Source organism: Myxine glutinosa, chromosome 1 (genome assembly GCF_964187855.1).
Source record: "Myxine glutinosa chromosome 1, kmMyxGlut1.1, whole genome shotgun sequence".
NCBI classification, from domain to species: domain Eukaryota; kingdom Metazoa; phylum Chordata; class Myxini; order Myxiniformes; family Myxinidae; genus Myxine; species Myxine glutinosa.
The window spans coordinates 416,180,444-416,208,097 of NC_136261.1; the positions used below are offsets into that span (position 1 = coordinate 416,180,444).

Here is a 27,654-nt window from a genome sequence, read left to right on the forward strand (position 1 = left end):
ACATTCAACCCACAGCATTTAACCCCTGACTATCTCTTCTCCTTCTCCCTCCTTTTGCTTTAAATATTTCCCTATTGATTCTTGTCTTGTCTTTTTGATTCTTGTCTTATATATATGCCGTATATCGCTGCTGTTTGTTTTCTTGATTCTTGTCTTTTTGCAATTGTTGTTTTCATGTATTGTTATGCATTATGTTTTCCACTCTGTCAAAGCGCCTTTGGGCTTCTGGAAAAGCGCTATACAAAATAAATGAATTATTATTTATTATTATTATGAGTCCCATACCGTGCATTGATGGATCATCCTCCCTGTGAAACACCATGATGAGCCCCATGCCGTGCATTGATGGATCATCCTACATGTGACACACCATGATGAGCCCCCTACCGGGTATTGATGGATCATCCTACCAGTGAAACACAGTGATGAGCCCCCTGCAGCGCATTGATGGATCATCGTCCCTGCGAAACACCGTGATGAGCCCCATACCGTGCATTGATGGATCATACAACCTGTGAAACACCGTGATGAGCCCCATACCGTGCATTGGTGGATCATGCTACCTGTGAAACACCGTGATGAGCCCCACACCGTGCATTGATGGATCATACAACCTGTGAAACACCGTGATGAGCCCCATACCGTGCATTGGTGGATCATCCTACCTGTGAAACACCGTGATGAGCCCCATACCGCGCATTGATGGATCATCCGACCTGTGAAACACCGTGATGAGCCCTTTAACCGTGCATTGATGGATCATCCTACCTGTGAAACACCGTGATGAGCCCCATATCATGCATTGATGGATCATCCTACCTGTGAAACACCGTGATGAGCCCCATACCATGCATTGATGGATCATCCTATTTGTGAAACACCGTGATGAGCCCCATACCGTGCATTGATGGATCATCCTACCTGAGAAACACCGTGATGACCCCCCATCACGCATCGATGGATCATCCTACATGTGAAACACCGGGATGAGCCCCATACAGTGCATTGATGGATCATCCTACCTGTGAAACACCGTGATGAGCCCCATACCATGCATTGATGGATCATCCTACCTGTGAAACACCGTGATGAGCCCCATACCATGCATTGATGGATCATCCTACCTGTGAAACACCGGGATGAGCCCCATACCATGCATTGATGGATCATCCTACCTGTGAAACACCATGATGAGCCCCCTATCGCGCATTGATGGATCTTCCTACCCATGAAACACCGTGATGAGCCCCCTATCGTGCATTGATGGATCATCCTACCTGTGAAACACTGGGATGAGCCCCCTATCATGCATTGATGGATCATCCTACCTGTGAAACACCAGGGTGAGCTCCATACCACACATTGATGGATCATCCTACCTGTGAAACACCATGATGAGCCCCCTACCGTGCATTGATGGATCATCCTACCTGTGAAACACCGTGATGAGTCCCCTACCACGCATTGATGGATCATCCTACCTCTGAAACACCATGATGAGCCCCCTACCGCGCATTGATGGATCATCCTACCTGTGAAACACCATGATGAGCCCCCTACCACGCATTGATGGATCATCCTACCTGTGAAACACCATGATGAGCCCCCTACCGCGCATTGATGGATCATCATACCTGTGAAACACCGGGTTGAGCTCCATACCGTGCATTGATGGATCATCCTACCTGTGAAACACCATGATGAGCCCCCTACCACACATTGATGGATCATCCTACCTGTGAAACACCATGATGAGCCCCCTACCGTGCATTGATGAATCATCCTAACTATGAAACACCGGGATGAGCCCCCTACCATGCATTGATGGATCATCCTACCTGTGAAACACCGGGATGAGCCCCCTACCATGCATTGATGGATCATCCGACCTGTAAAGCACCGTGATGAGCCCCATACCGCACAATGATGGATCATCCTACCTGCGAAACACAGTGATGAGCCCTATACCATGCGTTGATGGATCATCCTACCTGTGAAACACCGTGATGAGCCCCTTACTGCGCATTGATGGATCATCCTACCTGTGAAACACCGTGATGAGCCCCATACCGTGCATTGATGGATCATCCTACCTGTGAAACACCGTGATGAGCCCCATACCACGTATTGATGGATCATCCTACTTGTGAAACACCGTGATGAGCCCCATACCATGCATTGATGGATCATGCTACCTGTGAAACACCGTGATGAGTCCCATACCGTGCATTGATGGATCATCCTACCTGTGAAACACCATGATGAGCTCCATACCGCGCATTGATGGATCATCCTACCTGTGAAACACCGTGATGAGCCCCCTACCGGGCATTGATGGATCATCCTACCAGTGAAACACCGTGATGACCCCCCCTGCAGCGCATTTATGGATCATCCTACCTGCGAAACACAGTGATGAGCCCATGTATGCCCATGTACACATGTACACATGTGCACATGAGCCCATGTACACATGTGGTGAGCCAATGCATGGTAGGCCATGCATTGATGGATCATGCTACCTGTGAAACACCGTGATAAGCCCCATACCGTGCATTGATGGATCATACAACCTGTGAAACACCGCGATGAGCCCCATACCGTGCATTGATGGATCATCCTACCTGTGAAACACCATGATGAGCCCATACCACGCATTGGTGGATCATCCTACCTGTGAAACACCGTGATGAGCCCCATACCATGCATTGATGTATCATCCTACCTGTGAAACACCGTGATGAGCCCAGTACCGCACATTGATGGATCATCCTATCTGTGAAACACCGTGATGAGCCCCATACCGTGCATTGATGGATCATCCTGCCTGTGAAACACCGTGATGAGCCCCATACCGTGCATTGATGGATCATCCTACCTGTGAAACACCATGATGAGCCCCATACCATGCATTGATGGATCATCCTACTTGTGAAACACCGTGATGAGCCCCATACCATGCATTGATGGATCATCCTACCTGTGAAACACCGTGATGACCCCCCTATCACGCATCGATGGATCATCCTACATGTGAAACACCGGGATGAGCCCCATACAGCGCATTGATGTATCATCCTACCTGTGAAACACCGTGATGAGCCCCATACCGTGCATTGATGGATCATCCTACCTGTGAAACACTGTGATGAGCCCCCTATCGTGCATTGATGGATCATCCTACCTGTGAAACACCATGATGAGCCCAATACCGCGCATTAATGGATCATCCCACCTGTGAAACATCATCATGAGCCCTATACCGCACATTGATGGATCACCCTGCCTGTGAAACACCATGATGAGCCCCCTACCACGCATTGATGGATCATCCTACCTGTGAAACACCATGATGAGCCCCATACCGCGCATTGATGAATCATCCTATTTGTGAAGCACCATGATGAGCCCCCTACCAGGCATTGATGGATCATCCTACCTGTTAAACACCGTGATGAGCCCCCTACCGGGCTTTTGGTTGATCATCGGACCTGTGAAACACCGTGATGAGCCCCCGACTGGGCATTTATGGATCATCCTACCTGTGAAACACCATGATGAGCCCTCTATTGCGCATTGATGGATCATCCTACTTGTGAAACACCATGATGAGCTCCATACCGCGCATTGATGCATCATGCTACCTGTGAAACACAGTGATGAGCCCCCTACCGGGCATTGATGGATCATCCTACCTGTGAAACACCCTTGTTTTCAATTCGACTGCACATTGTTCCCTATTGTGACGTCACAAAGCACGTTTCGTCCATGTTTTATCGCAGGTTTTTCACTCATGATACAAACGTAATACCTGAAAAGATTCGTCACACAGGTTGTAATATCAACATTCAATGGCGTCGACGTGTAAAATTAAAAAGAGAAGTGAATTGGTGAATGTTTAACATGACGGTGTTTACCTGTTCTTTGTTTAAATATCCAGGTATAGCGAGATCGAAGTCCCCACTCCCCAAAGTTGTGGGGTCGAGTTTCCCCCATTTGGAGAAATTCGAGGGTGAACCCCAACCTGCCCCTCCCGGAGTGCAATGTCACCCGGAGGGCAGCACCTGTATGATCACGGTTTACCTCCCACCAGGTGAATATGAATTCTTCATCACAGTACATGATGTGACGCCTTGGTTGATTCCTTCTCTGGAATTTCCATTCGCGTGACGATGCAAACTTACCTTAGTGACGTCACTATACCTGTTATTAAAGGATGATTTTGTCGCTGTGTTGTGATTGGATGGAAGAGATTTCCACGAAGATTAAGATTAAAATCTCCGTGGGAAACAATGATAACCTGACGTTTCGGGTGTGAACCCTTCATCGGACCAAAAGAGACAGTAACACCCAAAAGGTCACCTGGCCATGTTTCGAAAGGTGTGATTGGCGATACCTGATGAACGTTCTGTTAATTCCATCCATGTATCCACATTCTACCTGTGATCAGATCCAAACCCACTCTCACCTTCACGATTAATGCCAGTGCTCCATTCCAGGTAAACACAAAGGGTTTGATCTACCTGGACGGACTTTCTTCACTCAAACATTCCATTCAATCACACGTTTGAAGAAGAAGAAGAATCCGTAATGTATCGTGAGGAGAGTGAAGAGTTCAGGTCAATGTTCATTTCACATTAAATAAGATAAACAACGAACTTATTAAATTATATAAACTTTATTATGATATAAACATTAATCAGTGATCACATCGTCATGAACAGGTAAATCACATCGTCATGAACAGGTAAATCCCATCGTCATGAACAGGTAAATGATTTTTTGAACCCAAAATAACCGGATCAGTTCGTGATGAAAGTTTATTTCACTAAATGTACAAAATGAACGGAAGCATCAACATAATAAACTCGAATTGCGGGTTTAACGGGGTCCGTGAAGTTCCCCCTGAACACGTGCAGGACACGAGAGTCCCCGAAACACGTCAACTCTCCCGCCTCGCAATCCAAGAAGAACCCAAACCGTTCATGATCCCCCGGGACGGACAGGTCGGTACATTGTTTGTTGTGATTTGCGGAGTATTTGTTATTACTTTTAAATAAACACCAAGACTCGGGATTCGCTCCCAACTCGCTCTCTACCCCTTTTCTCCCCATGGAGTTCAAACAGATTCCGATTCTGCACAAACTACTCGACCTCACATCGACCTCCCAGTAATGACGACCTGAGGAGAAACAATCACAGGAAACAACTTGTGTATGAGCATCAAACCGATCAGGATGTTCCGGGTACTGATTGTCAGTCCAGGTTTGAGTCGCCGTCCTGAGATCCCGGGAGATCTTGATCCGTCGATGTGCAGAGTTTGTGTCCAGACTCGGGCTCCGTCCATCTGCCGACACAACACGGGGTCGCGGACATTGTTAGACAAATGGACAAAAACACAAGCACATTAATCTCTTTATCACAAAAAAACTTTTATTACAACAATTGTTTTGTTTATTCACTTCACGATCAACATCTTTATTTGTGTATTCACTTCACGATCAACAATTTTATTTGTTTATTCACTTTACGATCAACAATTTTATTTGTTTATTCACTTTACGATCAACAATTTTATTTGTTTATTCACTTCACGATCAACATCTTTATTTGTTTATTCACTTCACGATCATCAACTTTATTTGTGTATTCACTTCACGATCAACAATTTTATTTGTTTATTCACTTTACGATCAACAACTTTATTTGTTTATTCACTTCACGATCAACAATTTTATTTGTTTATTCACTTTACGATCAACAACTTTATTTGTTTATTCACTTCACGATCAACAACTTTATTTGTTTATTCACTTCATGATCAACAACTTTATTTGTTTATTTACTTCACGATCAACAACTTTATTTGTTTATTCACTTCACGATCAACAACTTTTTCGTTTATTTACTTCACGATCAACAACTTTATTTGTTTATTTATTTACTTCGCTATGAACAACTTACATTATTTATTTATTTACTTCGCGATGAACAACTTACATTATTTATTTATTTACTTCACATCGAACAACTTGGAGAGGGAGTGGATCGGGAGGGGAGAAGACGAGGAAGGAGATCTGTGAGAGTGAGGGTAGAGGATGAGGAGGGGACAGAGGTTGAGGAGGCGTCAGAGGTTGAGCGGGGGGTCAGAGGTTGAGGGGGGTCAGAGGTTGAGGGGAGTCAGAGGTTGTGGGGGTCAGAGGTTGAGGGGGTCAGAGGTTGAGGGGATCAGAGGTTGAGGAGGGGGACAGAGGTTGAGGGAGGGGACAGGGGTTGAGAGGAGTCAGGAATTGAGGTGGTCAGAGGTTGAGGGGGAGACAGAGATTGAGGAGGGGTGAGAGGTTCAGGGGGGGTCAGAGGATGAGGGGGGCAGAGGTTGAGGAAGGGGGACAGGGGTTGAGGAGGAGACAGGGATTGAGGGGGGTCAGATTGGAGGGGGGGTCAGAGGTTGAGGAGGAGGACAGAGGTTGAGGCGAGGAGAGGGGTTGGGGGTGGACAGGGGTTGAGGGGGGGTCAGAGGTTGATAAGCGGACAGGGGTTGATGGGGGGGGGGTCAGAGGTTGAGGAGGGAACACAGGTTGAGGAGGGGAGGGGAAATGAAAATCCTGCAGGTGTGACACTGTTTATCAGGTCGACACACACATTGATGAGCCACTCTGCACCTGTGAAACACCGGGATGACCGTTTATAGCTCGGTCGGGATTCAAACCCAGGTTAGACACCTCAGAGCGAGTGTGGATACCTCTCAGATATCGTGCTTGTCCTGTTACTTTCATCCTCCATTTGCTTTCCAATTCCGGAGATGTCTCCATGAAGCGAGCCACCGTATCACCATGGAAACCAAGTGGTTTGATCACTTGACGTTGATTGTTTTACATCATCCCCCCACCTTCATCCCTCCCCCCACGCACCCGTGTGATGCCGTGCCCACTTTGCCGATGTTACCCTCTCGCCCTTCATAAAGGTGTGTTTGTACCCTGAGTCTGGAGTTTGTAACTTATAAGATGTCGCCGTGGATAAGGAACAATGGCGGACAGACAACGGTGTTTATATATCGATGTATCTGTTTATGTGGAAGTGACGTCGTGTAATGAAAGCAGATCACACAAAAAGGGGGAAAATAAAATAGCACAACAAAGGTGAGGCACGGGGGCGGGGGTAGGGGGGCTGCTTCGTTCGTTGATTATACATACTTTTTAGCTTACCTGGGACAAAGTTCAGGTGAGCTTATGCGATGGCGCGTCGTCCATCAGTCTGTAAACACTGGCAACTTCCTCTGCGAAACCGCTGATGGGATTTTGACCAAACTTGGCACAAATGATATTTGTTGTGTTGTGACTAAAGTTTGTTCGCGCCTTTTAAAAAAAATCGGGGTCTCAGGGGGTCTGCGTGGAGCCAGGATTGACACCCCAAAATAGCAATTTGCTTTTTCCCCTGAAACGACAAACACTATTTCGATGAAACTCCCCACAACCTTCACCACCCGTGATGTACAAATGTTTGTTCAATGCATTACAAAAGGAGGTAAACTGGGTGGGAGTTGACCCCAGAATAGGTATGTTTTCGTTTGTTTAAAGTATTATGATTATGTTCGTTTGATTCCACCTGCTGCCCCATCTTTTAGCGACCATTGAAATTGGTTTAAAATACATTTAGTCAGTGCAGTAGACTGTTTATTCCACCAGGTGAGCCCCAGGGGTGTTCCACCCATTACCAAGCTGCTTGGAGAACGCTCACCAAGCAGCTCAAGCACTCAAGCAAGCTTTATTGCACAGAAACCGACCTGTTCTGACGCAGGGCACACTTGAATTGAGTGGACAAAATGGGGGAATTAAGACCCCAAGCTAAGCGACCTGAATGCAGGCTGACCACAGATAAGCCTGTTAGTGTAAATTATCTTTAAAAAGCACACACACAAACACCCAGTTTACATTCATGTAATCCCATGGAGGTGGAGAAGTACGTATGCAAAGTTTGGGGGTGCTAAGTTTCATGGTTTTGGAGTTATGGAGATGGACGGACGGACGGACACGCGCGCACACACACACACACACACACACACACACACACACACACACACACCATTTTATTGTTATAGATATATGATTCCACAATGTTTGTTGATGTAAGATGTTTACGTGAGGAATTGGGAAATATCTTACAAATTCCTTCAGGATTGTAAATTTTATCTGGGATGAACGAGCAATTTATACCAGATTATGTTACAGAACGAACCAGGATTTATCAAGAAAGATCTTGTTCTGATTACATCGTTGGTGAGAGGGGGAGGATGACAGAGATGGGGATGGGGTAGTGGGGGAGAGAGAGATGAGGATGGGGTAGTGGGGGAGAGAGGGGTGGATGGGATAGTGGGGAAAAGAGAGGGGCAGAGAGGGGAATGGGGCAGTGGGGGAGAGAGAGGGGTGGGAGAGAGGAGGATGGGGTAGTGGCGAGGATAGAGGGGAGGAGAGAGAGGGAGGTGGGGGTAGTGGGGGGGGGAGAGTGGGGAGGAGAGGTGGAGAGAGAGGGAGGGGGCTTGGATAGTGGGGGGGGGGGGGGAGAGAGGAGAGGTGGAGAGAGAGGGAGGGGGATGGGATAGTGGGGGAGGGGAATGGGATTGTGGGGGAGAGAGAGAAGGAGATGGGGTAGTGGGGGAGAGAGAGAAGGGGATGGGGTAGTGGGGGAGAGAGAGAAGGAGATTGGGTAGTGGGGAAGAGAGAGGGGATGGGGTAGTGGGAAAGAGAGAGAGGGGAGAGAGAGAGGGGGATGGGGGTAGTGGGGGAGAGAGGGGTGGATGGGATAGTGGAGAAAAGAGAGGGTCAGAGAGGGGAATGGGGCAGTGGGGGAGAGAGAGGGGTGGGAGAGAGGAGGATGGGGTAGTGGCGAGGATAGAGGGGAGGAGAGAGAGGGGGATTGGATCGTGGGGGGGAGAGAGGGGAGGAGAGGTGTAGAGAGAGGGAGGGGGATGGGATAGTGTGGGGGAGAGAGGGGAGGAGAGGTGGAGAGAGAGGGAGGGGGATGGGATAGTGGGGGAGGGGGATGGGATTGTGGGGGAGAGTGAGTGGGAGAGAGAGGGAGGAGGAGAGAGAGAAAGGAGGAGAGAGAGAAAGGAGGAGAGAGAGGGAGGGGGAGAGAGCGGGAGGAGGATGGGGGATGAGGGAGGAGAGGATAGGGATTAAGAAAGGCCTTGAATCAGCAAACACAAGTTTGGACTATCCCCTCCTCCTGGTTGGACATCGTTCAATTAAACAAACTTTGGGTCTTGTGACACTTGACAAGAGGGAAAATTGAGTTGGAGAATAACTAAGAGGAATAGAGTGAAGGAAAATATAAATAGGGAAATAAAACAGAAGAAAAAGGAAAGAATGAAAAGAAGAAAATATGGAATTTTAAATTATCTGTAAATGGAAGGAAGAAGAAGAACCCCTCCCCATTTCCCTTCACTTACAAAGCTTTCTCAAGTTGTTCTGATCCAGCTCAACCTTCACCGGATGCTCCACCGTTCCTTGTGTGGAAATGATTAAAGATTAACAAAAATTACAACATGTGAAATTTTATTATTATTTTTTTTTGAAGATTTTTTTTTTTTCTCTTTTAACCAAAAATGTAAATATAACAAACATGGGGGAAGAGAATTGGAACCTCCATTTTGTATGAAAATAAAATAATTTTCATCGATTCATGAAGGAAATTTCACAACATTGTTCTTTCACTTCCCTCTGATGTACTAAAATCGAGTGATCGCTAATTCGTTTTGTCCACCAGATCGAATGAAACTTTCGTTCTTCACTGGAATTGAACATCATACGATTCCAGGAATAAGTGAATGATTCAAGGCACACGTCCGAATTATTCAAGGTACATGTGAATTATTCAAGGTACATGTGAATGATTCAATGTGCATGTAATTGATTCAAGGTACATGTGAATGATTCAAGGAACACGTGAATTATTCAAGGTACATGTGAATGATGCAAGGTACATGTGAATTATTCAAGGTACATGTGAATGATTCAATATGCATGTGAATGATTCAAGGCACACGTGAATGATTCAAGGAACACGTGAATTATTCAAGGTACATGTGAATGATTCACTATGCATGTAAATGATTTTAGGAACACGTGAATGATTTATGTTGATGTGAGATCGTTCTTGTTGAAATTAATCTGTTGATCGCTCCGTGATAGGTCAGTGAACCTCTGAAAAAATTATAGATTTTAAAATTCCCTTTACCAACTGAGTATTTTTTTTTAGCTCACCTGCAATTTAGTACGGTGAGCTTATGCGATCAGGCATTGTCCATAGGTAAGTGAGTGAGTGAGTGAGTGAGTGAGTGAGTGGGGGAGTCTGTAAACACTTCAGTCATTATCGCTTGAACCTGCTGTCTCAACGATGGATGGAGGTCCTCAATGCCAAACAGGAAATCAGAGCTGTCTCCCTTGACATACCACGTGCCTTCGATAGGGGGTATGATCTGGCACACAGCCTGGTCTGTCCCTTCGATAGGGGCTGGTCTGGCACCCAGCTCTGCTCACCAAACTCTCCTCCTATGGTATCCATGGAAATCTCCACTCATGGCTTGCGGACTTCCTCTCTGCTCGAAGGCAACGTGTGGCCCTGAATGGATTTCTCTCATCTCCCATGCCTCTTCTGGCTGGAGTTCTCCAAGGTAGTGTTCTGGGCCCTGTGCTATTTCTGGTCTTCATCAATGATCTCTCCGACTCTCTGGAAAATCCTCTCTATCTGTTTGCTGATGACTCCACTATCTGCCGCTCCATTCCTCATCCCCCACATCGGCAGTCTGCAGCCTCCTCACTCTCTGCAGACCTGGACAACATCACAGACTGGTCAAACAAGTGGAACATGTCTTTCAATCCTGACAAATCTCACACTCTTACAATGTCTCTCCGAAAGGACCGACTGGAAAACCCTCCCATATACTTTCTCAACAATCCTCTCCAAGAAGTTCTGTCGCTCAAGCTTTTGGGTCTCATTATCTGCTATGATCCTTCTTGGGAAAACCACATTTCCAAGCTGGCCTCCAAATCCAGTCGCGAACTGGGCATCCTCCATCGTGCGAAGTCCTTCCTTGGCACACCTGAGCTCCTCACCACATACAAGGCTTTCATCCACAGCTCAATGGAATACTGTCCCCCCCCTCTGGGCTGGTGCTCCTGCCTCACACCTAGCTCGGCTTCACGCTGTTGAGGCCAAAGCTTTCAGAATCATTGGAATCTCCTCCGATGAAGTCAACTCCGAGGGCCTTTCACTCACTCACTGCAGGCAGGTTGGTGGTCTTTCTGTCTTCTACCGACTCCTCTCCAGCCTTGCCCCCCCCCCTCCAGCTCTCTCTGTGCTCTGTCCCCCCAATATTCCTTCAGGTCGCACAAGATCTGCCTGCAACCCTCTTATGGTTAAACTGCCAAAATCTAGGCTCTCTGCTCACCTTCACTCTTTCATTCCCCTTTTCTCCCGCTCCTGGAACAAACTCCCCCACTCCCTTGAATCCCACTCCCCCCTCCAGGTCTTTAAAACAGCTGTTCACCACCATCTCTTATCTTCCCCCATCCAAAACCTTGATCTTTTCTACCCCCGGTAATTCACCCCAGAGTCCTTGCAGTGTTCATATGTTTTATACCTCTCCCACCTCCCCCCAAGTCCTCCCGATGTCCCTGCTCTCAAATGTTGTGTTTGTGTCCTTTCAGCTCTTTCCCCATCTTGTCTGCCGCTCCCCTTGTTTTTTGTGTTTTCTGTGTCGGTTTGACTTTTTGTGTGATTAATCTTAGCTCTTTCACGAGCCTCGATCTTGTATACAAAAAAAGCAAAAAAAAAAAAAAAAACATGATTTTGATGAAACTTGGACATAAGCTTCATATCTGATGCCGAATGAAGGTGAATTAATCACATCAAAATCTGCGCTCAATAAGGGGAACTACGGGGGTTTTGACCCCACAAAATAGGTATTTGCTCTCTTCTCCGAAACTACACACACAATTTTGAAAAACTTGATCACAACCTTCATCACCCATGATGTACCAAAGTTTGTTCACAGCATTAAAAATATCATAGTCTGAGAGGGTCTGTGGGGGGTTGAGAGACTGTTGCTCCTGATCCAGGTCAGCTTCAGGACCCGTGGTCCTATTTTATTTTTTTAGTTTCCCTGGATTGACCCAATGGTTGATCGATCCAAAATGGAAATGACCAAATTATTTTGTCCAGCCTTTCATAATGTTCATTAATCAGTTGTTTTTATCATAACAATGAATAAATTATTTGAAGATGGAAGTGAGAACAACTCATTCACCTGACATGTTTCCACGTGACGCATCACCGTGTAATCAGTGTGTGTTTCATGTACAACACCTGGAAATATTAACCAAAAGTTTCTGCTTCGTTTGTGATGTTCCGTGAACACTTCACAGTACAGAATTCATTTTAACAACTTTTACACAAAGATTCTCCACTTTTACAAACCTTTACAATTACAGTTCATGAGAAGAATAAAACTATGAATGAATGAATGATCAGTAACATCGACTTGGATGTTAAGTTTTGCACAAACACCAAGTTCATGTCCTCATTCTTCACAATCTGAACTCATTCACCTGTAAAATGTTTGTTTTCGCCACAAAATAAGATTTCTCTCCCTCACGGGCCGATCCGCCTACAATCCCAGATTACAACTTTATGGACTTCATGTTATGAATTTTACAATTTATGAAAAAGGATTTAAATACTTTGTCTTGTATTTCTGGTCCATAATGTTTCTTTTTCATAACAAAATTAACTAGAACGGCACCTGGTAGAGCACATACCTCCACCAGGCTGAACATTTTATGTTTTATATCCACTGAAAGACCGGATCTGGATCCAGACCTCAACCAAAGTCGAATCAGCTTGTTATTGTCGCACCCAACCCACTCATTCACCAGGTTTTGTCATAACTCATTCACAACTTTTTGAAATATCGTGGTATATATATCTTGTATATCGTTTTTGGCCCCAACTCTCAATGATGTGGAATCAGTTAAAAATACTCTGTTCGCAATCTGGATTCGGATCTTCACCAAATCGTATAAATTCGGCCATGTCAAACACCCAACCTATCCACAAGATTCCATCCGAATCCATCCACAACTTTTTGAGATATCCTGCTCACATACAAACAAACAGACAAACAAGACAGAGACAGACAAATACACAGTGGTGAAAACATAACCTCCATCAACCTTCAGAAGCAGAGGGAATACGTGGAATGTAAGAAAGTTATTTCCCGGAAATTTATATTTCGGGAGTAGAACATATTTTAATTCCTCATTGGCTTCTTCGCCGATTTTTCCAATCACAATCACAATCACATTTCCCATCACCAAATACTTTGATTTCCTGAATCCATGCTGGAATCACAACCTATGGGAAAGGATAAAATTAAAACGACATTTTAGGTGGGCCAAACAGCAAAAACAAATCAAAATGGCCTCCAAATTAAGCGACAGACAGTGTATCCTCCATCGCTCAAAATCATTACTTGAAAAACTTGAGAGTTCATAGAACATGATACTTCATGCTGTGTTCAAGTATTTACTTTAAGGCACTGCCTCATTGGCCTTGCCCCAACCGCAGTAAAGCACCACCAGCAGTGAGAAAAGTTCTCCAGCAAGAGATGGAGGAAACCACCCACCATTATCAACGATCCAAGGATGGAGGTCGTTCTCCATGTAGTCGGTCTCCTGCATGAATAAATCGAGTCCAAGTGTGCTGGTGCAGCCAAATCTGCATATAGCGTGACACCGAACAGGAAGAAGGTGACCACTCGGCCCAATCCCAGTTGACACCTTCAATGAAACAGCTTGGTCAGCACCGTTCTCCAGGCAGCTCCGAAGTGCAGCTGGGCTCTCCATCCCCAATGCTTTCGCACCAGTAACCACGATCCAGCTCCAAGAACACCGCCAATAACCACCATCCAGCTCCATGAACACCGCCAATAACCACCATCCAGTTCCAGGAACACCGCCAATAACCACCATCCAGCTCCACGGACACCGCCAATAACCACCATCCAGCTCCACGAACACCGCCAATAACCACCATCCAGTTCCAGGAACACTGCCAATAACCACCATCCAGCTCCACGGACACCGCCAATAACCACCATCCAGCTCCAGGAACACCGCCAATAACCACCATCCAGCTCTACAAACACCGCCAATAACCATCATCCAGCTACACGAACACCGCCAATAACCACAATCCAGCTCCATGAACACCAAGGGTGTGTTCAGTTACCAAGTTTCTTAAAGAGCACTTACCAAGTGGTTTCAGCACTCAATCAAGAACTCCATTCAAAACCGTTGATAAGGAACATCTGGCTCGGCAAGCGTTAGCTAGCTGCTTGGTAACTGAACACACCAAGTGCAGCCATGTTGCGACGTCACGCATGTGCGTGGAGTCACGACCAAAATAAATCTCTTGGTAGATGTCGACATATATCATGGTTCTTGGAGGTATTATGAAGGTGATTTGTGTTATCATGTTCAAGTATATAATTAATTCAATTTGAGTAAAGATTTAACGGTGTATAAATAAATCGATTCCAGGTTTTACCGCCGTTTTATCCAGTGTCTATTACATCACCCTATCGAACACGTTACATTCGTTATTCTTGACTGTTGTTTGTGCGATTTATAACGTCCTTAAAAACAGCAGGTTTCCTGTTTGGAATGATTTTCACTTTTGTTTCACTGCCAGGCAGGTAGACAGAATAAAAATATTATCTCGCTCCGCTCTGCGCATGTGCGATCGGGGCAAATTCAAAAGCAAAGTACCTGCAAAACTAAAGACTGGTCTTCCGATTTGTGTTAAAAATATCACATTCAATTTAAATAAGTAGTTCCTCGATCATAAACTGATGATGATAAACTGATCAGACAGACAAACGGACATTAATCAATTCCCCAACCCTACTTTTCACTTCATGTGCGCAGGGTAATTAAAACGACTCACAACCAACACGGCTTTGTCCGTAGCACAATGGAGCAATGCTCTACCCCCATGGTCTTGCACCTCCACTTCACACCTGTCTCTCCTGGAATAGCTGGAATCAAAAACTATTAATATTATTGTTACGCTTGTGGGGGTAGGGATGAAATACCATAGAGGAGATAGAACCGTATAGAGGAGCTTGGACCGCGTGCGAGTAGGAAGACATTTTGATGTACCGAAGTAGAAAACAAACTGAGCTAAACAGTGTTTATGTGTGACCACATGGAGGATGGTATTGTGTAAGTTAGATAGGGCTTAAGGATAATCCCAGTATGTAATTGCCTCCTGTGATTTTCACTTGAGTTTTTACATTCACTCGGCCAGCCATGCAAACGAGTGGTCCATTAAACCACAACAACCGACATAATGCCGACAGAGATGGCGCAAAATTCTTCTCCACCTTGCCATGAACATGAGGCAATCCGTGTGGCTGGTCCTGCTTCGCTCTGCACTCCCTCTGAAACACACCACAGACCAGCAACACCTCCTCCTTCGACTATTCAAAAGTTCACATGAGCTCCGAAAAGTTATCCTCACGAGCCACCCAAGACGGGAACCACCAAGCCAGAGACATAAAACGTCCGCCCGCGACAAAAGCCAGAACGAGAGAGAGACAGAGACAGAGACAGAGACAGAGAGAGAGAGAGAGAGAGAGAGAGAGAGAGAGAGAGAGAGAGAGAAAGATTCTTCTACCTCCTTTTTCTGAACCTTCTCACTCTCTGACGTCACCTGTCCAATCATGTACTTTGGGGGTGGGGCCTCCGGCCGTCTTGACCACCCACTGATTCTCTGCTTCTACTGGGCGGGGCCTTTTGCCTATCGTGTTCATGTGGGTGGGCTGACTTGTCGATCGGCTCTGCTCGGGTTCTGTTGGCAGTGGTGGGGCAGGGTTTAGCCCAATAGGGAATGTTCAGCACTGTCGGTAATTGTTGATGTTGTTGGTTTAATGGCGGTTGCATGGCAGCCTCCACAGATGCAAAAACCGTCGGGGAAAAACCACAGGGGAGCAATCACATACTGGGGAGATTATTCTTAGGCCCTATCTAGTTAACACTACACCACCCCCCGTGTGGTAACACGTAAACGATCTTAAGCTCATAGTTTTCCCTACTAGTCAGGTTCAGTATGTCCAGATTTAAAGTTTCGTTGGATTTTTGGGGGGATTTGGAAAACTATATATTTTTGGAAACTATATTGTATAGTCAGTCAGAAAACCAATGTTGCTATTTGCACAGAATCCTGTATGGCGGCCATCTTGGATTTTCGAAATTGCCGCCGTATAACTAATTTTTCTCAATATCTCAGCTTCTAAATAACATAGAGCTTTGATTCTAACGGCTAAACATACATTTTCAAGGGCCCCGAATCCAATGGTAACAAGTTCGATAAGCTAGACATGACCATAGAGCTCCTATGTGGCGGCCATCTTGGATTTTTCAAACTGGCCGCCGTAAAATTGATGTTTCTCAATATCTCAGCTTCTAAACAACATAAAGCTTTGATTCTAACGGCTAAACATACATTTTCAAGGGCCCCGAATCCAATGGTAACAAGTTCGATAAGCTAGACATGACCATAGAGCTCCTATGTGGCGGCCATCTTGGATTTTTCAAACTGGCCGCCGTAAAATTGATGTTTCTCAGGATCTCATCTTCTAAATAAGACGGAGCTTTGATTTTTCTAAATCCCAAAAACAATCCAACGAAATCTAAAATCTGGACATGCTGAACCTGACTGTGTTGACTGTAATGAGAAATACTATTCTACTGCGAGTGTTTTGCCCTTTGTGGGCCTTTGTGGCATACTGCCAAATAACACACAGATACTCCTAATGTTCATGAGAACTTAAAATCTGTTTATGGGTGGACAAGCTACTAAAGTAATAAGTTTGATCCCCAGGGTACAGCTGAGGAAAATAATTAGTTTACAGCGTGTGTTTTTCTATTATTTATATACTGAGCAATATACCTGATATTGTGGTGATGGTGGTAGTGTATTTGTAGCCTATTATACATCAATATGTCTGTGGTGGTGGTTGTATATATCGGTGACGGTTCCCTTTGCTTTGCTGTCTTTGCAGGTTCTACATGTCACATTATGAGTGAGATGCAACAAGATGGTGAAGGGGCGGGGCAAGCCCAGGAGTCCACGAACTGTAAGCAGTGCATTTTATGCAAGGCTGATGATGTCAAGAAAGGATCCTTGGTGTTAAACCCCAGAATAGATTCCTACCAACATTTATTGAAGACAATAGAAGAAAGGGCCAGTTTGCATGATGGCATCTACGTTCAAGTCCATAAACGACTCCAAAACAGCACAAAAGAAACACTCTCTACAGAGAAGGCAGTTTGGCATCGCACTTGTTACTCCAGTGCAACTAACAAGAGCGAGATACAACGTGCCAGAGACCGCCATGCGCATGCAGTAACAACTGGACACTATACTGCAAAAAAACGCGGACAGAAGAGAGGAAGCACAGAAATGGACGAGCCAGGCTCATCAACATCTGATGCAACATCCCCGTTCACACGCTCGTGTACAATGCCACTGGATAAAGAGCAGTGTTTCTTCTGCCAAAAAGATGATGGCCAACTACTCTACCAGGTTAGGACTGAAAATGCTGGTCAAGAGCTTAGAGAGGCTGTAGAGAAGTCCCAAGATGCATTATTGAAAACACGATTCAACACATGTATCTCACCAGGTGATGCACACGCAATTGACCTTCGGTACCACAAATCTTGTTGGAGAAGACATGTGTCCATGTAGTATGAGACAGACCTAGCGCAAACAGAAGCAGCACAGACAAAGAACTATTGCTGCAACGGGCAAGTCTGATTGAGATGATCAACCTGATAGATGTCAAAACACAAAACCAAGCTTATCTCTCCATGGATGACATTGAAACCACTTATGTCAATATGATTGGCGCAGAACACTTGGAAATACATGTACCTACATTCAATAGAAAGTGGCTGAAAGAAAGAACCGTCACTGAGTTGCCAAGCGTGACATCTGTTCTCCAAAAAGACCGAAGAAAATCGGCCATCCTCTACTGTCCAGATGCATGTGAGGAAAGCATGGTTCATTCTGCAATCACAAGTGTTGGCGATGACGAGAACAACATGAAGACAATCTACAAAGCAGCACAAGTGATACGGAAGAGCATCGCAGAATTCATTAAGAAGGACCAGGAAGCAAATACCATACAGGTGTCCAGCGATATCAACGATGTTCCGGCTGAACTATACACCATGATCCGCTGGGTAATGGTAGGGCCTGTCGACAAGCTGGAAACTGAGAAGAGGACCAGTGTTGTTGACAGATCAACACTCACTGTGAGTCAGAACATCATGTATGGATTCCAATCCAACAGACAGGTGAAGTACAAACCAAGCAGCGAATCCGCAACATTCAGGCCACCCCATTCAAGAGAAAACCCCCAAGTCCTGGGATTGGCTCTGACTGTCCATCATGACACACGCAACAAAAAGCTGATGGGACTTCTCAATGCACATGGCTACTGTGTTTCGATTGTCCATGCCCTCCTCATGGAAACTGCTCTTGCCAATGCTGTCGTAGAAAACACCAGGCAGTTTGAAGGTCTGTACGTGCCACCATTCCTGAAAAGGGGAGCCTTTGTGTTCTTTGCTGCAGACAACACGGACTTTGCCAAGGATACTCCTGACGGGAAAGGAACCACTCACGCAACGATTACTGCAGTGTACCAGAAGTCAGATGTCCCTGGAGAACCAGTTGCGCAACCTCTGATCATCGGTGATGCACAGAGTCTATCGGTCACTCCATACCATGTAGATGTGCTGCACTGTGACAAGCCGAAACCACAGCTTACGAAGAGAACAGAGGAGTTTGTCATCAACAAGGGGGTCTCCAGATCCTATCAACTGACACAACTGGGATGGGTTGTTGCTTCTGCTCTATCCAGGATGAAAGCGAGGGAACACTCCAGCAAGATTCCAGGTTGGGCAGGATACAACTCGCTCTTGTCTGAACGCCAGTCCATGACTCGGGTTGGTGCCTTGCCACTACTTCCAGAGGTGGCGCATGAGTGGCCAACCCTACTGAACGTGATCATGCAAGCCAGTCAGCTAAGGATGTTGGCAGTTGGTGAAGATCATCCCACTGTAATTTCATTTGACATGGCCCTCTACGAGAAGGTGGTGCAACTGCTGGATGCAAGACCTGACTTGAAACACACAGTCGTCCCCAGACTGGGTGAGCTGCATGTTGTCATGGCGGCTCTCCGAGCCCTCGGAGCCTCCATGGAGAACTCAGGCATTGATGATGCTCGGGTAGAAGCTGATGTCTATGGTCCAGCCACGACGCGGCAAATCCTGAAATGTACACACTACAAGCGGTCTCTCCATGCCCATATATATTCATATGTAGCACTTTATGAAATGGTTCTGGAGGAGTTCTTGAAGGACAACCCACAAGTAAAGGATGTGTGTTTCGAGGCAACAGAGGGAGTAGAAGCTGCCTGTGCTGAGACGAACAAGTGCACGAAAGCTGAATCTGTAAAACAAGTAAACACCAAACTCCTTCAAGTCTTGACATCTGATGGGGTGGTGACGGCACTCAAGGAGTGGGAAGCACGGAGATCCAAGAATGCAATGTTCAAGTCAATGATGAACTATCTACATCGGGTGGAGACAATCCTGTTATTCGTGGCAGCATCACGGAGTGCTGACCTGGTGCTTCACCTCCAAGCTGGAGAAGAACTGAGCAAGTTATTCTTTGCCATGGACCGGATCAAATACAAGCGGCTCTGGCCCCGATACATCGCAGACATGTATGACCTAAGAACCAATCACCCTAGGACCTGGGAAGAACTAGGAGCTGGCAATCTATCAGTAACCAAGAATGACATCCCGTTTGTATCCATTGGACCAGATCATGCATGTGAACATCTGAACAAGCTGATGAAGATTCACTCTGGACTGATTGGCATCTCTAACAATGCCAATGCTAGACAGAGATTCTTCATGGTTACACCAGAATTATCATGCCTGTCAAAAGACTTCAAGAGTCAGTTTGGCCTGGAAGGTGACAAGATCACAGAACATCATGACCTTGGTCCAAGTGCAGTCAAGAGGGAGCATGAAGCAATCAACAAGATCAAGGCTGCGATACTGAGTCAAGGGAATCCATTTGACACTGAAGGTGACAAGCTGCACAATGTGATAACGAATGCTTACATCCCAGACGAGTATGTACCACAGATCTTGAACATTGATGTCACTGGTCAGAAGTTGTATGAAGACTACGTGTTGGAGCGTATCAATGGAGATGTTAGCCTCTGGGCACCAGTCAAGAAGGAGAACAACAAGATGTTCACGTCTGGGAACAAGAGAACCACAGTGAAACTCAGAGACAGGACTGTGGATCTGAAGGAGACTAAGGAACTGTACGGAAGGCTCATGGTCCTTGCCAAGTCAAACAGAGACGTCAACCAGAAATATGCCATCGGAAATTACGAGTTCACTGTGACACCAAGAGCACTGTTCGCTCCAGATGGGACAATTCTTCCATGCACTGACAAGTCGAAGTTAATTCATCTCCACGACAAGTTAGCAAGAGCAGAAATTCACCCCGAAGATCAGCAGCAGACACCAGCTGCAAGTGTTCTACAAGAAGATCCAATGGACACAATAACTATGGCATCCACATCTAGTAAACCTACAAGTCGGAAGATTGCACTGGTGGATGGGGATGGTACTTGTGCATAAGCTGACAAAGAAACCAGCCACTGTAGTGAAAGTCAACGATCTGGGTGAATGCTTCAATGACAGACTCATGTCTCTAACAAAAGATTGTGATGATATCATACTGGTCTTTGACACGTACAAAAACGATTTTCTGAAGAGTGCTACCAGGCTAAAAGAAGGCAAGGAAAGGATGCAGTACAGTATCAAGTCAGAGATGACACCAACATCAAACACATCCCAATGAGCAGATTCCTTTCTCATGACAAAACAAAGGCTGATCTGACTGACTATCTGGCAGCGAAAACTCTAGAATACAACAGTCACTCATCCAAGTTGATCATCACGTCTGCTTCAGGGCGTACTAGGAGCAACAGTGACCTGCTCTTCGAGGACAACAACCCTGAAGAAGCTGACACCCTGTTGATCCACCAGGCCATGCTGGCATCCCAGCGAAACCCACATGATGCGCAGTTGGTGTTCTTCTCTCCCGACACAGATGTCCTGGTACTAGTCATAGCAAACTATGACCTACTGCTGAGGAATACATCCATTTCCATGGCCTCTGGAATACTTCAAATAGAGCCACTGTGGACAGCTCTAGGGGTCGAAAGAGCAAAGGTGTTGCCAGCCTTTCATGCTTTCACAGGGGCAGACAACACTGGGAGGTTCTCTCGAATAGGCAAAGCAACCTGGCTGCATGTCTACCTCAAAGCAAGTGAAGATGTCATAGACACCGTGCGAATGCTTTCAGATGCAACTGAAGTGACGGAGGACATGTTGTCCACACTAGCTAACTTTGTATGTGCTGCTTACTCTCCAAATGGCATCCACATCGACAGCATCCCCGATCTACGATGGTATCTCTTTTGCAAACACATGGCAGAAAGTGACAGGCTTCCTCCTACTCTTGGAGCTCTCAAGCAGCACATCCTTAGAGTCCATATCCAAGCCAGAGTGTGGGGTCAGGCAAGCATTGCTCAACAGGATCCTCAGCTGAATCCCCTGCAAAACGGCTTTTACAAAGACACGGATGGACAAGTGAAACCAACCACAACTGAGGAGCCTCCAGCCCCCAAGGCCATCATTCAAATGGTTAGATGTCAGTGCAAAACAGACTGTTCTTCATCTAGATGTTCCTGCAGAACAAACAACTTGGCTTGTACAGACCTTTGTCAGTGTGACATCCAGTGCCAAAATGATGAGGACTCTCAAGATGTGATGAACGAAAGCGATGATGAGGATGATGATGACTTTACTCAATGATGAATCAAAGCTCTGTGCTCTTTAGAAGGTGAGTTACATCAGTTTTACGGCGGCCAGTTTGAAAAATCCAAGATGGCCGCCACATAGGAGCTCTATGGTCATGTCTAGCTTATCGAACTTGTTACCATTGGATTCGGGGCCCTTGAAAATGTATGTTTAGCTGTTAGAATCAAAGCTTTATGTTGTTTAGAAGCTGAGATATTGAGAAACATCAAGTTTACGGCGGCCAGTTTGAAAAATCCAAGATGGCCGCCACATAGGAGCTCTATGGTCATGTCTAGCTTATCGAACTTGTTACCATTGGATTCGGGGCCCTTGAAAATGTATGTTTAGCCATTAGAATCAAAGCTCTATGTTATTTAGAAGCTGAGATATTGAGAAAAATTAGTTCTACGGCGGAAATTTTGAAAATCCAAGATGGCCGCCATACAGGAGTCTGTGCAAATAGCAACATTGGTTTTCTGACTGACTATACAATATAGTTTCCAAAAATATATAGTTTTCCAAATCCCCCAAAAATTCCAAGGAAATTACATCGTGAACCTGACTATACCTAATTACATCAAGATGTCTCATACCCAAACACGGTTCATGCTATTACGATACAAGCCCATCTCCACTGTGGTACTTCATCCCTTACCCCCACAACCGTAACAACATGATCTCGCTCCGTTCTGCATATGTGTGATCGAGACAAATTCAAAACCAATGTTCCTGCAAAACGAAAGTCTGGTCTTCTGATTCGTGTTCAAAATATCACGTTCAATTTAAATTAGTTCCTCGATCATAAACTGACAATGATAAGCTGCTCAGACAGATGGACGGACGGACATCAATTAATTCCCTAACCCCACTTTTCCCTACACGTGTGTGGGGTAATTAAAACTACTCACAACCAACATGGCTTTGTCCGTAGCACAATGGAGTAATGCTCTACCACACGGGCTTGCACCCCAAGTTCACACCTGTCTCTCCTGGAACAGGTGTAATCTAAAACGATTGGTTCACGAATCACTAGTTATCAAGTGACCACTGTATTCGTCATGTGTGTGCGTCTGTGTGTGTGTGTGTGTGTGTGTGTGTGTGTGTGTGTGTGTGTGTGTGTCTGTGTCCGCAGCATAACTACCCGATGATATCATCCGATCTTGATGAAACTTGGGTGGGAGGTTGATATCATGATCTAGTTGTGTACTGCCTGGAGTGGGCATATTGCTCCCATTGTGAGCGGAGCAATGCCCGAAAAAGATGTCTTTTTAGGGGGTAATCAAGTTCAAGCTACATCTTCTCCGAGGGGTTTGGTGGATTCTGACAGGGGTTTCGATATTTGTTTAGGCCAATGTCATGTGTCTAGCCGCACTGGGCTCGATTTTTCATTTTTGCCCCAAGGACAAGGTCACAAGGTCACGAAATTTAGAAAAGTCGATTTTTGATGGTTTTACGACATTGTTTACTTCCTGATAGGGTGAAATGTCGTACATGTTTTTATATTATCACATACATCATGCAATACAAGTTTTCCAACAAATTTCAGAATATTTGACCTTTGAAGGTCATAAAGGTCAAATTTTCAAAGTTGTCAGAATCAAACCGAATTTTCGGTATTGTGTAGCTAACTAACCTCATAACTGATTATACATTATTTTCTATCTCATTTCAAGGTCAGTAACCTTCGTTTTGACATTTCCAGGCCTGGCCTGTCCGGGCCTGTTTCGGTTATAGTCCGTTACTATATATCACACAGGCACTTTCTATACATCATGTGAAAGATAATTCAATTACCTTTCACCTGGTATACAACACTAACTGATACATATAGGAGATATTATTTGAAAGCCCCAAAACGAACCCTACCCCCTAAATCTTAGGCGGAAAAATTACCGAAAGCGTTATTGGGGTGGTCTGACAAATGTGATGATAACACAGATACGGCTAAGAGTTTCACACTGCTATCACATTTTTTTCAGCACTAGGGTCCCTGGCCTTGCCAAAAATAACTGTTAGCCATCCTCCCTCTGATTGAGCATAATGTCGAAAATACCGCTCGCTCATGAACCATCGTCGTCTCCTGACTTGTCAATATTATTATCATCTCGCATGACAAGACCAAAAACAAGACCTGCTGCTCTCACATTTCAGAGGTTGCTGGACCCTCTATTATTTCCCATTTCCTCCAGTCTTGATCCCTCTGCGCTCTTCGATTTCCGACCATCTGTAATAGATCGAGGATGAATCCCTTCTTACAGTAACTCCTTCTAATCAAACTCCCCAAATCTCTTCTTACTGCAAATATACCGTCTTTTATCCGATTTGTGGAACTGCTTTTTGGAGATGATTCAATCCAAATTTTCCTCCCAGGGACTTCAAGTACCTGTTACACCACCAAATGGTGTCATCGCCATCACTACCTTGTGAACTGCCCTTGTGAAAATTTCTGCCCTTGTGAACCCTACCTCTCCCAAGCCTCGTGGTTTCAGGTGAGGATATTTCCTCCACTCCCATCCTTCGTTTTCTTCTGTTCATTGGTTACCTTGCTTGTTACATATTCCTGTTGTGTACACCTTTTTGCCCTATGTAACCTCCCTCTTCCTGAGCCATGATTTGGTACAAAAAACATTCCCATTTGTTCCTTTCCTAGAATTTACTCTTCCTGTTTCTCTTCCATTTTTGTGTTCCCTTATTATTTTTTTGATGAAATGTCCAGTTTGTGTCACTCACTCTGTATCTCCTCCAGGAAGTTTTTATTGAGTGTGGTGAGCTCGTCCAAGTTCTTCTCCTCCATGGAGAAGTCCAAAACTGGGAGCGGTGTCCTCTTCACGGATTTAAAGTCTGACGTGGTCACGAGCCTTGGAATAAAAAGGAAAAACATCAGTTTTAGATATTCTTGGAGAGAATATTGTTAAAAAGAATACATTTTTTAACAAATCAAAACACGTTATCCGTAAAAGAATGGTTAATAATAAAAAATAGAAAAAAGATGGAGTAAATATTTGAATTGATCTGTATTTTTATTCAGACAGGGCTGCGCCAATGCTGACGCGTTTGTTGATCGTGTTTGGAATGGAGGCCCAGATGTTGGTCCGCACTTCTCGACGCTGGAGCGGAAGATCCAGGTTGTTCAACCGCATCCAAGAGTGGGAATAAATGGTTACACCCACCACAGAAAGAGGGCACTCATCTACACGCGGCAACAGAACCATCAACCATATTTCCTATCTGCTATTCTCTTCAATGCGCGATTGCTGAATAAGATCGATGATCTCGAAATAACGATATAATGACAATTTTGAGATGTTCACCTTAAAGCTGTTACGTAAAGGTGGTTCTCTTTCGACAAACCTGCTACAGATTGTGAGCTATCTGGATACCACCAATTCTATCACAATCGTGAAAATCACGTCGTTGGGGGGGGGGGGGGAGGTGGGGGGGGGGGGGGGGGAGAGGGAGGTTGGATTATACGTACACGATGACATGCACGCGAGCGAAATCTTCAATGATCGTATACCTGCTCACCGTGAGTGTTTACGGGTCAAGCTGAAATTATCTATCCGTGTACCACTACCCAAGGTCATATTCGTTTGCGTGGGTTTTTCACCCCCTCGATACCAGCATCAGGATGAACTTTGCAATCATCCCTTTGATATGGTAGGGAATGAGCCAATGGTGTTGGTCGTTATCAGTGTGAGGGGGCCTGGCTCATTGTGATTTCTAGCAAGGCGAATGCCCCTAGAGATGGAAAATGTGTGATAGCAGTGTGTGGCTCTTTGCCTTCTTTGTATTAACACCCCATACACAACCCTACTCCTAATGTTGCCAGTAGCCAGCTTTTTCACCCAAAATGTATCGTTATTGGCATTCTCGCCGACACAGGATATGACACAGTCAGCACATTTGCAGACAAAGGGAAACTCGGTGCACTCCAAATCATCAGCACCAACAATGCGATACAAAACACCTTCGCCTAATTGGGCAAGGAATAGGATGTTATTGATGAGCTCCTAGATATGATGAAGAAATCCGTGCCTCCCGTATGGAGCCAAATCTGGTGCAACAAAAGTAAATAACCTGAGATATCACCTATTCTGTACCAAAAAGGCGAGATCTAGAATCACCAACTGCCACCTTGCAAAGATTGGTCACGCAAGCATTCACTTCGGGCCAACTATCAAGCTGCCGTCTGGAAGAGGAGTCTGTAGATGAACCTTGAGGTACCGAGTCCCATCAGGAGAAGCAGATGCTGGAAGACGCAAGATGGACATGTACAGCTGGAAGTAGACTATATGGATGGACAACCGGCACAAAACGTTGTGCGGGAGCTATTTCTACGTGTCCCAAAAGCTGCAAGATTCCTAAGTGTGTAAGCATGGCCAGTGGCCGCAAGTGCACAGACATGTGCATACTCAGTACCTGTGAAAATCGGTGAACATCTGTCGATAGTGATGACAGCTCTGCTGAAGATGAGCCAGATGACGATGAGGACGATGACTTCAGACCGATTCCTTCAAGTATCAATTGTCATGACCATGATCCAACGTAATATATGATTTATAGTTTGATCAATGCACATGACCATGCTCTACACATAATAAATGATTTATAGTTTAATCAATTGTCATGACCATGCTCTACACATAATAAATGATTTATAGTTTAATCAATTGACATGACCATGCTCCACACATAATATATGATTTATAGTTTGATAAATTGACATGACCATGCTCCACACATAATAAATGATTTATAGTTTAATCAATTGTCATGACCATGCTCTACACATAATAAATGATTTATAGTTTAATCAATTGACCTGACCATGCTCTACACATAATAAATGATTTATAGTTTGATAAATTGACATGACCATGCTCCACACATAATATATGATTTATAGTTTAATCAATTGACATGACCATGCTCTACACATAATATATGATTTATAGTTTAATCAATTGACATGACCATGCTCTCCACATAATATATGATTTATAGTTTGATAAATTGACATGACCATGCTCTACACATAATATATGATTTATAGTTTAATCAATTGACATGACCATGCTCTACACATAATATATGATTTATAGTTTGATAAATTGACATGACCATGCTCTACACATAATATATGATTTATAGTTTAATCAATTGACATGACCATGCTCTACACATAATATATGATTTATAGTTTAATCAATTGACATGACCATGCTCTCCACATAATATATGATTTATAGTTTGATAAATTGACATGACCATGCTCTACACATAATATATGATTTATAGTTTAATCAATTGTCATGACCATGCTCTACACATAATATATGATTTATAGTTTAATCAATTGACATGACCATGCTCCACACATAATATATGATTTATAGTTTGATAAATTGACATGATCATGCTCTACACATAATAAATGATTTATAGTTTAATCAATTGTCATGACCATGCTCTACACATAATAAATGATTTATAGTTTAATCAATTGACATGACCATGCTCTACACATAATAAATGATTTATAGTTTGATAAATTGACATGACCATGCTCCACACATAATATATGATTTATAGTTTAATCAATTGACATGACCATGCTCTACACATAATATATGAT

At 44.7% G+C, this 27,654-nt stretch overlaps 1 protein-coding gene and 1 pseudogene across 2 annotated transcripts in view; both read right to left on the reverse strand.

The window, feature by feature from the left end:
* Positions 1–27,654, reverse strand: part of LOC144889617 (E3 ubiquitin-protein ligase Midline-1-like) — a 489,173-nt pseudogene that overhangs the window by 268,392 nt on the left and 193,127 nt on the right. The gene's annotated exons all lie outside the window — the stretch shown is intronic.
* LOC144889620 (uncharacterized) lies at positions 4,690–26,701 on the reverse strand. The gene is made up of 4 exons (XM_078770574.1): positions 24,750–26,701; positions 13,685–14,196; positions 9,449–9,505; positions 4,690–5,347 (listed from the first exon to the last, which is right to left on the reverse strand). The coding sequence occupies exons 2-4, from the start codon at positions 14,124–14,126 to the stop codon at positions 4,821–4,823; spliced, it is 1,026 nt and encodes a 341-aa protein (XP_078626700.1). The 5' UTR covers positions 14,127–14,196; positions 24,750–26,701; the 3' UTR covers positions 4,690–4,820.

Excerpts from the sequence above, each read along its gene's own strand:
- LOC144889620 (XM_078770574.1), bottom strand. The coding sequence starts at position 14,126 with ATGGTGGTTATTGGCAGTGTTCCTGGAACTGGATGGTGGTTATTGGCG. Across the intron at positions 9,506-13,684 it reads TCCTTGGATCGTTGATAATG|GAACGGTGGAGCATCCGGTG; the intron begins GTGGGTGGTTTC and ends TTTCCACACAAG. Across the intron at positions 5,348-9,448 it reads GAACAACTTGAGAAAGCTTT|ATGGACGGAGCCCGAGTCTG; the intron begins GTAAGTGAAGGG and ends TTGTGTCGGCAG.